Below are 12,619 nucleotides of genomic sequence, written 5' to 3'. Positions count from 1 at the left end.
TGAAAGGTAGTTACATTTAAGATGGCAATGAACTATCTTTAATTTAGAATGCTCAGGGAACTAAGCAAATAGATATAAATAAGGCCATTAAAAAATAAATGTTTCTTGAGTAATATGCCTAGTTCTTCACCTTTTTATAAAATGAATAAAATATAACAGAATATTTTAAATGGGAAAATTTTTTTTTCTACAGTCTGTCATCAAGATATGTGCTTCCATTTATATGAAGTGGAACTGTCAAACAAACAAGGGGAAAAAATAGATAAACTAACAGAATACATTAAAACTAAAGAATTGGTAAGAATCAACAATTTAAATATAATAATTTTTCCTTAAGTTGAGAAATTGTTATCTCCTTATCGGTTGGATCTGTTTAGATTGAAGTACTTTAGCTTACTAAAAGAATTTTCATTGTCTAGCTAATATTCATTGACCACCAGTGCATTTTCATTTCCATTGCATCTTCTTTACTTTTGTATCTCAGTCATCATTTTATATTCATGACTATAAAAAACAAAAGAGAACAGTTTTTCTCAAAGCTTTTTTGTTGTAGTTGTTTGGTTTTTGTTTTGTTTTGTTTTGACAAGACTTGACTTGGTCCCTAGGGCTTTGGTTACTAGAATCCTTAGGGACAGATATTTCTTTAAAAGTAACCTGTAAAATAAATAAATAAATAAATAAATAAATAAAAGTAACCTGTATCTTTCTCAGGTTTATAGGAAAGAAAAGAGTTGTTACTTCTCATTTTTTCACATTGTAGAAAGGAAGACTCTCCTGAGAAATGTAGAAGTACTCAACAGATTCTTTCTATTTAGGGATATAAATGGTTTGCATATAACAGAAACCAAAACTAGCTTAAACAATAAATGGATTTAAATTCTAGATTCTAGGGCAGGTTCTAATGCTGTTTGTTCAGGACTATGACTCTTTCTCTATGACTTTTTGACTTTATATTATTTGTATATCCATCAAACAGTAACTGACAAGGGATGGGTTTCACTGATTTCCTTAGGCCACTGAGAGCCCACTCTCCACCATTGGGTATAAGGTTGATCCCACCCAATGTCTGGTTGTGCTCAGTGACAGCAGAGAACTGTGTCTTGAGAAAATCTTAAGTGCAGGTAAAATGGAATGGGGAAATTATATGCTGAATAGATAACCATTGAATGTCTACTGGAGGATGGTAGTCTTAATTTCTTTTTTTGACATAGTGTAGTTCATTTCATATTTGGAAATTAAAAGGAAGAAAGTACCAAAAAAATACATTAGTTAAGTGACTGGTTGTGAGTAGAAAGTAGAAACAATTTAGTATAGAGCTTTATTTTGAAACCTATTTATTAATAATTAATAGAATTCACCTATCACTTAAGGTTCTTCTTCCTCAGTGTTCCATGCTTCTTTTCTTGAATATTTGTTTAACTGTTTCCCCAACTAGAAATTGGGGGCAGGTATTGTGCCTTAAACATCTTTGACTCCTTAATGCTTGGGGTGTAGTGAACAAGCAGTAAATGTCCCTTGAATAAAGTATATGTGGGGTTGTACAGGCATACCTTGTTTTATTGCACTTTGCAGATATTGCCATTTCTACAAATTGAAGGTTTGTGGCAACCCTGTCTTAAGCAACTCTATGGTGCCATTTTTCCAACAGCATGTCTCTGTGTCATATTTGGTAATTCTTTGCAATATTTCAGACTTTTTCATTATTATTACATTTGTTAAGGTGATCTGTGATCAGCGATCTTTAATATTACTATTGTAACTGTTTTGGGGTTCCACAAACTTCACCTCTATAAGATGATGAACTTAATAGCTGTGTGTGTTCTGACTGCTCCACTGACGGGCTATTCCCCCATCTCTCTCCCCCTCCTCCTATTCTCTGAGACTCAATGATACTGAAATTAGGCCAATTAATAACCCAACAATGGCCTTTCAAGTAAAAGGAAAAGTCTCATACCTCTCACTTGAAATGAGAAGTTAGAAATGATTAAGTTTACTGAGGAAGGCACATCCAAAGCTGGAATAGGCTGAAAGCTAGGCCTATTGGACTAAACAGTTAGCCAAGTTGTGAATGCAAAGGAAAAGTTCTTAAAGGAAATTAAAAGTGCTATTCCAGTGAATGTACAAATGGTAAGAAAGCGAAACAGCCTTACTGCTGATATGGAGAAAGTTTTCGTGGTTTGGATAGAATATCAAACCAGCTACAACATTCTCATAAGCCAAAGCCTAATCCAGAGCAAGTTCCTGCTCTTCAGTTCTATGAAGGCTGAGATAGGTGAGGACACTGCAGAAGAAAAGCTTGAAACTAGCAGAGATTGGTTCATGAGACTTAAGGAAAGAAGCTGACTCTATCACATAAAAGTTCAAAGTGAGGCAGCAAATGCATAGAAGCTACAGCAAGTTACCCAGAAGATCTAGCTAAAGTAATTGATGAAGGTAGCTCTACTGAACAACAGATTTTCAATGTAGACAAAACAGTCTTCTATTTGGAGAAGATTGACTACCTAGAAATAGCTAAAGAGAAGTCAGTGCATGGCTTCAAAATTTCAAAGGACAGGCTGACTTTTGTTAGGGCCTAATGCAACTGGTAACTTTCAATTGATGCCAGTACTCATTTACCATTCTGAGAATTCTAGGACCCTTAGGAATTATGCTAAATTTACTCTGCCTCTGCTTTATAAGTAGAACAACAAAACCCGGATGACAGCATATCTGTTGACAACATAGTTTACTGGCTATTTGCCCACTGTTGTGACAGAGCTACTGCTCAGAAATAAAGATTACTTACAAAATATTATTGGTAATGGACTATGTACCTAGTCACCCAAGCCTCTGACATAATGCTATTGCCTATTTAATAGACTACAGTAAACATAACTTTTATACTCACTGGGAAATTTAAAAATTGACGTGACTTGCTTTATAGTGATTTGCTTTCTTGCAGTGGTCTGAAACCATATCTGCACTGTCTTTAAGATATACCTGTACACGGAACTTCAAAATCAGTATAGAGTGACACAGTCTTTTTAAAAGTGTTAGGATCATGAATGGCTGTACTTCTGTGTGTGTGTGTATATGGAAGAGGTTAGAAGTAGATACTTGAAAGATTATATGCTTTGTCCCCTCAGAGATTATAGTAAGAACTTTTTACAGCCCTTTTCATACATCATTTCAGATACAAATAAGATTTACTACATATATCTGTTTTATTTGCATATTTTTAGAAGACAGAAATGCATGGTTTTAGTAGATATGAAGATTTGAACTTCCCTTTAGATTATAAAACTAAAACAGAACAATATAGAGGCAATTATGGTCACTTTCACTTTTTACATCAGTAGAAAATGAAACAAGAATTGTACCTCATGACAATTTAATAGACACCAAAACTAACTGTATGTGTGTGTGTATGTGTGTATATATTGATATATGTATTTTTTTGGTATGTTTATTTCATAATTTTTTCTTGGAGCCTAGAGTGAGCTAGAAGTAAGAACACAAAATAGTTGCTGCTATTGAGGGTATGAGACTGTGGAGAAGACAAAAATGTAAACCATCGAATGCTGTAAAATACATAGGGGGCTGTAATAAAATGTACGGAGACTCAAATAGTGAGCCTTCTTGTGAGGTATCAGTTTCATAACTTAGTTCTAATGTAGTAATTAGAAAAGTATTTTATTTCATATTTTCTTTGCTATTGATTAATTTTTGTTTTACCACATATATAGATTTGTATATCAGTTTTTGAAATAAAATGTTCTATCACTTTATTCCCTAAAATGGTATATTTTGTTTTGTTTAATGGAAAAAGTAATAGAATATTGGATTTTATCTTAGTTATGCATATGTTTTAGGTTTTTTTTAATGAACAACAGAAAAGAACTTAATTTTTTAATTTAGAATGAAAGCTTTTTAGTCATCTCAATCCAGTCCATTTTTTCTCTCAGTATCTGTCTGATAATGGCTTAACAGAAGAAAAAATTTCTGACAACTAGCATTGTCCCTTAATATCTGGAAATATCTCCTAGTTATTATAAACATTAAAATTTCAAAAAATTTTTTTCCTTGACCTCAAGATTCCACACAAGACTGTGGTAGAAGGAATAGAGAGGAAGAATTTATTTTCATATATATTTCTTATTGCCTGAAGCATGGTTATTTTATTTTCTATTATTTTCCATTTCTCAGGGTGCTATAGAAAGAATTCTTGTATTAGATGCTATCTTTCACTATTTCTAGTTCCAGGATTCTGTGGTATGTTTTGTGTAAATGAGAACTTAAGATGCTAATCATAGGTCTGATTCATTGAATTTTTTTAGTGGCCAAATGATTACAGATTGGCTGTTTAGGCAGCAGTAAGGAAATGTCAACCATCTTGATGAAAACATGAAAAAAGGCTTTTCTGACTGATATGTAGTTGAACATTGTTGTGTAACTAAGCCTTAACATTTTAGGTTATTATATGTAGCCCCTAAAAGGGCCAAGGTTATTTTGAGAACTAAGGAACTGGCTGTTTCTGGTACTAGGGACAAAATTTTCCCCTAGTTCCCATGAATATTAAAACTTCAAGATTTTTTTTCTTTTCATGAGTTCAGTATTCCACTGAAGAGTGTGGTAGAGTGAGAAGGAGAGAGAAAGTGAAGAATCTACTTTCATACGTATTTTTATGTTAATTTAAGGCAATCATCAAATGCTTAGAAGATCGGGGATTTTTCATTTTATTTACATCAGCAGCCTTAATGTCAGACACAGGTAAGGACAACTTTTTTGAAAAAACCTAACAAAACATTTTTCAGTATGGTTGCTTCTTTTGTTTTGTCAGATCAATAACCTTAACTTTTCTTCCTCTAATTTTTATTCTATATAGATTTTGAAGATGAGAGGATGGGTCTACATGGGTTGCATTTGTTCCATTCATCCCTGTTAACAGGTAAAGATATAGCGACTTCCAGATCACTAAACCTTTGAATATTTTTCAGTGCTTATCTTTCTTGACCTTTCAGTAGCATGTGACAATTAACTATTCCCTTCCTCTTCTATCACTCTCTTCCTTTAACCTTCCTGGTTGATACAGCTTTATCTTCTTTGCAGGTTTATCCTTTCCTCTGAGTTTTTCACTTAGATAGCACAAAAGTGCTTCAAATTCACATGTCCAAAACTGAGTCTGGTCTTTCCCTGAAATTTGATATCTTCCATCATTATTCTCTTATCACTGAGTGGTCTCGCTGTCCAAGCCAGAAACCTTAGATTTGTTCTTAATACCTCCTTTCTCACTGCCTATACCTAGTTTATTACTAAATCCTGTCAATTTAATTTTGTAAACATCTCTTGAGTCCTTCTCCTTCTCCCCATTTCTCTTGTTACCATCTTAGTCCAAGCTTTTGTTTTTTCTTACTAATATCTCAGGACCCCAGCAAAAGCCTCCCATATGATCTCCCAGTGTTTACTCTTTCCTTTGTCCAATCATCTCTCCACTGCTATATTGTTACCTATTAAAATCCCAGCAGTGGCTTATTATCTTACTTAAATTAGAGTTCATACTTTTTAACAAAGTGTTCAAGGCTCTCTATGAACTGGTCTTCTGCCTGTTTCTCCGCCCTGGTAGCCTATATCATTACTGGTCATCATTCAGGTTCTTGAAGGTATCAGGCTGTTCCAGCTTTAAGATTTTTAAACATGGTGTTCTCTTTGCATAAAACAATTCCACACACCTCTCTCTCTCCTCAGCCTGAAGTATAACTATCAAAGTCTACCTTGAACATCATTTACACACTACAGCATTTTACCCTTTTATGTGATCACATAATTCCTTGTACTTTTTCTTAACAATGTTTATAATTATATTTCTTTCCCACATAGACTCTTCATGGGAAAGAGCCACATTTATCTTGTCCACCATTTTATCTAAAGTGCTTGGCTCACTGAAGGTTCTCAGTTTTTATTGAATAAATATACAAAGGAATGAATGAATGTAATTTTCAGAATTTAGCTTATATTTTAAATTTATGCTTTAAAGTTGTTTTTGTTTTTTTTCCATGTAACATTTATTATATAACATGCACTTTCTCTGCCTCAGGTTTATAAATCTCTACATATAGAAATGTGTATGTTCTAAAATGTTTTTATGGATCAGGGGAGACCTCACTAAATCATACCATTATAATGCCCAGTATCATATAATTAAACCATGTTCACTGTCAGGCGGATGGCTGATTATTAATATTTATTTTTGTGGAAATGGATACAACTGTACTGTTTCTGATGAGCTCTGTTACCAGTTTGATGTTACTATGCTGTGCTCATTTAATGAGTGGAACCTGCTAGCAACCTTTTTTGTTATTGAGCAACAGCGAGGAGATACTTTGATCATAGTATGTCAAGTAAACATGATTCAAGACCTTTATAGACCGTGTTCCCTCTACCTGCACTGTCCATCATTTTCCCCCTTATGTAGCTCATGCATTTTTAATGGGAATGATGTTGATCCCAAAGGACCAAAATGTGTGGCTATTCAGTTCAGAGTTCTAGTAATGTGGGTTTTTTTTAAGATTTATTTATTTACTTATCTCCCCTCCCCCCATTGTCTGCTCTGTGTGTCCATTCACTGTGTCCATTTGTATTCTCATCAGGTGGCACTCTGCTCTCTGTGTCCATTTGCTTTGTCTGTTTTTTTTTTAGCTGCATTTTCTTTGTCCGCTTCTGTTGTTGTCAGCGGCATGGGAATCTGTGTTGCGTCATCTTGTTGTGTCTGCTCTCCATGTGTGCAGCACCATTCCTGGGCAGGCTGCAGTTTCTTTTGCACTGGGCGGCTCTCCTTATGGGGTGTACTCCTTGTGCGTGGGGCTCCCCTACTCGGGGGACATCCCTGCATGGCACAGCACTCCTTGCACACATCAGCACTGCACATGGGCGAGCTGCACACGGGTCAAGGAGGCCCGGGGTTTTAACCATGGACCTCCCATGTGGTAGATGGATGCCCTAACCACTGGGCCAAGTCCGCCACCCACTGTGTCCGCTTATATTCTCATCAGGCAGCACTGGGAATCTGTGTCGCTTTTTGTTGTGTCATCTTGCTGTGCCAGCTGTCCATGTGTATGGCACCACTCCTGGAAGGGCTGCGGTTTCTCATGGGGCAGCTCTCCTTGCACAGGTGCCACTCCTTGCTCAGCGGGTACCCTTACGCGAGGGCATCCCTGCATGGTCCAGCACTCCTCGTGCATAGCAGCACTGTACATCGTCCAGCTCGCCACATGATCCAGGAGGCCCTGGGTATTGAACCCTTTAACCTCCTATATGGTAGGCAGATGCTCTATCTGTTGAGCCACATTCACTTCCCAAGTAACGTGTTTTAAATTGAGTGATACTTTGCTTTGCAGATATAAAATGTTATTTTTCATAGATTTTATAATAGTCCATTACAAATCATACTTGGTTTTGCCTTTCCAGATTCTTTCTTGAAATCATGGAGTTAGCAAGAAAAATACTACTTTATTTCAGGTGCTAGTAGTGTGGAAGGATTTTTCTTAATATTTTATTTTCCTTCTCTTTTTACTTTTTTTAATGGTGAACTACAAAGAGAGTAATTTTTATTTTGATATCTAGCCACATTTTCCTATTTCTTTCTTACTTACCCTTCTCCCAATACCCTTTATTGTGCTAATGCATTTAACTAGTACTAACTCGATGTATCTTAATTCTGCAGTTAGTTTTTCTCTAAAAGGAAATATATAATTCATATTTCAGTTTAGTGGGAACTGAAGGTCTTTGTTAACTGTGCATTTATATTACTGGTAACTCTTAAGTTTTCTAGGATTTTATTACCCAATTCACAGAGACTCTTTCTCTTCCCTTCCGTCTTTATGGCTTCATATAGGCTTTTGATTCACTGAAAATTAGCACTTCAGTCAAAGAGTGAGCTAGGGTGAGGAGGTGAAACAGACTAGTCAATTAAGTTACTTAATAATATTTTTTACAATTTTATTTCAACTGATAGGAATAAAATTTAATACCAGTAATTACAATGAGATTTGGGGATTATTTAAGGGTTTTACTTTTTTCAGCTCAGTTGGTTTCCACAGTAACTTCTAAAAGACTTCAAAGTAAGTTATACAGGTTACAGATAAAATAGGATATATTTTTAAAGCATAAAATTGGAATTAAGAGGTAGACAAGCAAGCAGGCCAGCTGTAAAGGCCAGTACTATTGTTATAATGGACCATTGAGCTCACACTGAGCTTCTTAGTAAAATTTTGAGCTAGAAATGGGATTTCACTTACTCATTTTAACCTCGTGATTTTTTTTTTTTATTTTAAAGAGGTACCAGAGATTGAACTCAGGACCTCATGCATAGGAAGCAGGCACTCAACCACTGAACTACATCTGCTCCCCAACCCAGTGATTTTATTTTGATTTACTCTTTTACTGTTCTCTGTGTGTGTGTATTAAATATATGGGTATACTTTTAAATATATGGCTATAAATACACATATCCATTTCATTAAATGTACTCATAAGTCTTCTATTAATTGACATTTAGATTGCCATTTGAAAACACTATAGCATATTGAACCATACCATCATTTCGATATCTAAAGCATTTTTGCATGTTTTTATTTTAAAAATAAACAGGTTTTTAATATATTTATATTTATTTTAGGGGTGAGAGATATACAAGTTGAAGATGGCATCTCATTGAAGGTGATACCTATTTTACCTGCCCTTAATTGTGCTCTGCTAGAAGCAAAGAAATCATTTACTGAAGAAGGAATCCATCCAAACACATTAGTAAAGCATAATTTCCAAGAATTTTACAGGGTAGACAAAAGTCCTTCTTTGACTACTACTTCTCAAGATGGAATTAAAGAGACTACATTCTTTGGCAAACTGTCCAATGGTTTTGATTTGGTTCCTCCAGCTGAAAAATGCCCATTACAGTCTTTAACTCAGTTAAAGGCTTATTTTTCAAATCCTAGTGGTTATATTTTAGAAGTATCGACTGCTTTAGATTTATTAGCAGAGCGTCCTCAGTCTCCTTGTATTTCAGATGGAATTTGTGATGCTGGATTTTCTTTAGTTATGACTCCAGAGCCTGAATTTCTTGACTCTGAGGCAGAAGTAAGAAGAGAAACAGAAACAGAAAAGAATTCTGAGGAAACGTTTAAAGGAAAGAAGGGAACTATAGTTCCAGTAAGATCAGCATCAAATCTTAGAGTTCAGCCAAAGAGAAAGGCAAGCATGCCACTGTTGATGCAGAGTAAGAGGGTGAATTTGTGCCGACCCTTTCCCAAAAGAACTGCTACTGGAACAAACAATGGCTCAGACTCTGCAACAACTCTTAAGTTAGCTAAAGGACAGTTTCCTCAGAAAAGAAAAAGAGGTAAGCATGATTTATATGGATTATTAAATTAGCTAATCCTCACTCCGGTATTATAACTGTATACCTGTCTGGATCAGTTCTATTCAAAAGTGTAGACTGTGGCTTGACAACTTCAGTTAGGAGCTTGGTAGAAACGCCAGCATTTCTCTCCACATGAGTTGTATGCATGCTAAATTTGAGAAGCACTGATCTAGATAATAGATGAGAACCAAAAATACAGGCAAAACTACGATACCTCAAAAGCCACCTTCCAAAAGCTTTTATTTTACATGTGAAACTGCTCGACTCTTCACCCAATTATTATTTACGTACCATTCTAAGAAAAATGGTTATCTGGTTTGTAAGACTTCCTCTGACAGTTCAGAGATGGGAGAAGATAATGTAAATCAGGCTCATCACCAGCAGTAAAATGTGATAACTGATATCTTGAACACATCTGAAGAGAGGGGGAAAAAAAAAAAGTCTTGGAACCCAAGACTAGTCTGGAACAGAGTTTCTAATCTTTTTTGTGTATCAGAGTTCAGATAATCACTTGCTTGATACCACAGCCCTATATGCAGTGGCCTGGAAACGTGTATATTGAAAAAGTTCCATATAAAAGAAAAAAAAAGTTTTACAAGTGGCTTTGATGCCCCTGAAAACTGAGTGAGAATCAAGAATATATTAATAGCATATAGACAAATGCACTTGTATATATATTCTGACTTAGAGTCATCTCAAATTAAATTATGTTTAGTGGATTTTGTTTTAAAAGATAGGGAACTGTTTGCTCTATTTTAGAAAAGTGGTCAGTAAACTATGGTCAAAAAGCCAGATAATTGTTTACATATTGACTATAGCTACTTTCACACTAAAATGGCAGAGTTGAGTAGTTATATCAGAGACTGCATGACCTTTAAAACTGGAGTATTTACTATCTAGCCCTTTACAGAAAAGGTTTGTGAACCACTGTTTTAGAGAGATCTTATCTATAATATTTTATAAAACTTAAAAGTTTTTGTGCCTACAAGAAGAGGCACCTAGGATATGCAGATCCCCAGGATTCTAGATAATTAAGGTTTTACCCTATGGTTTAGCAAATAGTTATTTCTGGGTTTGAGAAATGATGTGTATGTTTAAGAGGCTGGTGGAAATTAAGACAATATAAAGCAGCAAATCAGACTATACAACTATTTGTAAATATATTCCAGGCTAACTATGTACTGAGTTTCTGTTCCATGTGAACCAATTTACTTTAGATGTTAAATAAATTACCTTTAACTAAGCATATATGTTGTCACACTTAAGCTTTTAAAAATTGCAATCCACTATAAGAAATGTGGTTTTTATTATAGCCTAATCAATACGTACAGCCCATGCATGACTGAAACAAAAATTTCAAAAAAGTTTTACCCTAATTGCATGTGATACAATCTGGTATTTTCTATTCTGTTTCATTTTTTTAAAATTCTGGATGTGACCTATTAAATTTATATTTCAACCCACCAATGGATCATTACGTGATTTTGAGACACATGACAGTAAGTGATTTACATGAACAGAATGACCCCTGCAGTATTACCCTGTGTTTTTCTTCCTTCCTTCCTTTTTTTTGGTCTTTTTTCTTTTTCTTTTTCCCAGGACCTGGGTTGGTGAAAGATCTTCCTTTCCTGCTTGTGCGAATTATTATAATTTTTACCCCTAGGTCTTTGTTATCTAAATGTGTTTTCTTTCTCTTTTTTAATTTAATTTTAACTAATACCTGCTTTTTTTTTTTTTTTTTTTTGGCATTTTCTTAATGCTGAAGCTTTTAGAAAATATCACTGGAGTGGAATTAGAGTCTCATTATTTAAAAAGAAATGCTCCTTAAAGAGAATAAAATATGTTTTTGTTACAGCTTTGTTAGCAGTTAATAGTTTAGTAGGAAAGAAAATTAGAGCTAGGGAAATGCACAACACTGAGATTCTGAAAGCTTTTCTTGAAAGCACTTCCTCAACTCCCAAAAGACCCACATTTGTTGTTGTTTTTTTCCCAGTGATATTTCTACATTTCACTTAAAATCATCACAGTGTCTTATACTGTTTAATACCATGTTTAGTATTCTTAATTAAAAATAGTGTTTTCCATGTAATAATTTTAAAATATTTATCAATATTCATATGTGATGTTTTTATATGATGGCTAAATTTTTCTGTTGGGAACAGCTAAAATTAAGAAAGTCAGTGGGGAAGTTTTCAAGAGGGAACAAATTTATTAACTTGTTTTTAAAACTCTTAGAAGACTGAAACACTTTCTGTTGTGTAATACAAACAGGTAGGTAGTATCTTTTTCTTTCCATACCTCCACCTTTAGCTATTTCCTTATTTCCATGTGAGAAGCAAAGCAGAGCATTTTGTGGGAGAGTTGAGCACTGACAGATTTGTAGGAAATAAGACCAAGACTTTGCTCAGTATACCTTCCCTTGTCTTTTCTTAAAAGATTATTTTTCATAGGTATTAAGACTTAGATGTTTAGGAGTAGTAATATAAAATATGTAATATGGCTCTTTATGGATATACAGTCTCTCTGGTGCAGTTGTAGTTTCTAACCATATCACCACCTATGGAAGAGGGCTGTGCTGTTTTTATTTAAACTGAATTATTCATCTCCTACTGGTCTTAACTAACATATTCATTCTTACTTGCCAATATCAGACAGTAAAGATTTTGGAGATTTTAAAAAATTAGGTTGTGCCTTGGTTCTATAAAGTTAAAAGTTAAATTTCACCATTTGGTATGTGTATAGACAAACATTTGTCAATATTTTTTCTGTGAGAACTTTTAGCTCTTGCTTTGTTAAAAAATATTCTGATGAAATACTTAAAACTTTATATTTTATTTCCCTTTATTAGAAGTTCCCCCTCAAAAAAAAAAGGAAATAAAAGATAAAGCTATGCTGATACATATCTGAGCCCCCTACCCCTTAAAAAAATGGTGTCTTTTCTACATAAGGTGCTGAAGTGCTGACTGCACAGTTTGTACAGACAACCAAATTGGATAGGAAAAACCAAGAAGCTCCTATTTCTAAAGATGTTCCAGTGGAAACGAATACTAAAAGGGCAAGGAAACAAGAGAAATCTCCAGTCAAAACTGTTCCAAGGGCTAAGCCATCTGTGAAGAAATCTCCACAAAAACAGAGAGTAAATATAGTGAAAGGCAATCAGAATCCCAGAATCAGAAAGCAGCCACGACCTGGTAAGAAATACTATTCCTGTAAACATAAACACCA

General features: G+C 34.6%; 1 protein-coding gene across 7 annotated transcripts in view; it reads left to right on the top strand.

Annotated features, from left to right (window-relative positions):
* TASOR2 (transcription activation suppressor family member 2) overlaps positions 1-12,619 on the top strand; it is a 79,406-nt gene that overhangs the window by 43,144 nt on the left and 23,643 nt on the right. For all 7 annotated transcript variants that reach the window (XM_071210086.1, XM_071210087.1, XM_071210088.1 and 4 more), the window contains 5 exons: positions 194-297; positions 4,677-4,749; positions 4,865-4,927; positions 8,654-9,373; positions 12,343-12,585. In XM_071210086.1, the coding sequence (XP_071066187.1) occupies positions 194-297; positions 4,677-4,749; positions 4,865-4,927; positions 8,654-9,373; positions 12,343-12,585 (1,203 nt within the window). The remainder of the gene's footprint in view (positions 1-193; positions 298-4,676; positions 4,750-4,864; positions 4,928-8,653; positions 9,374-12,342; positions 12,586-12,619) is intronic.

Source organism: Dasypus novemcinctus, chromosome 20 (genome assembly GCF_030445035.2).
Source record: "Dasypus novemcinctus isolate mDasNov1 chromosome 20, mDasNov1.1.hap2, whole genome shotgun sequence".
NCBI classification, from domain to species: Eukaryota; Metazoa; Chordata; class Mammalia; order Cingulata; family Dasypodidae; genus Dasypus; species Dasypus novemcinctus.
The sequence above is the reverse complement of the archived record's forward strand: the minus strand, read 5'-3'. Positions and strand labels throughout refer to the sequence as shown.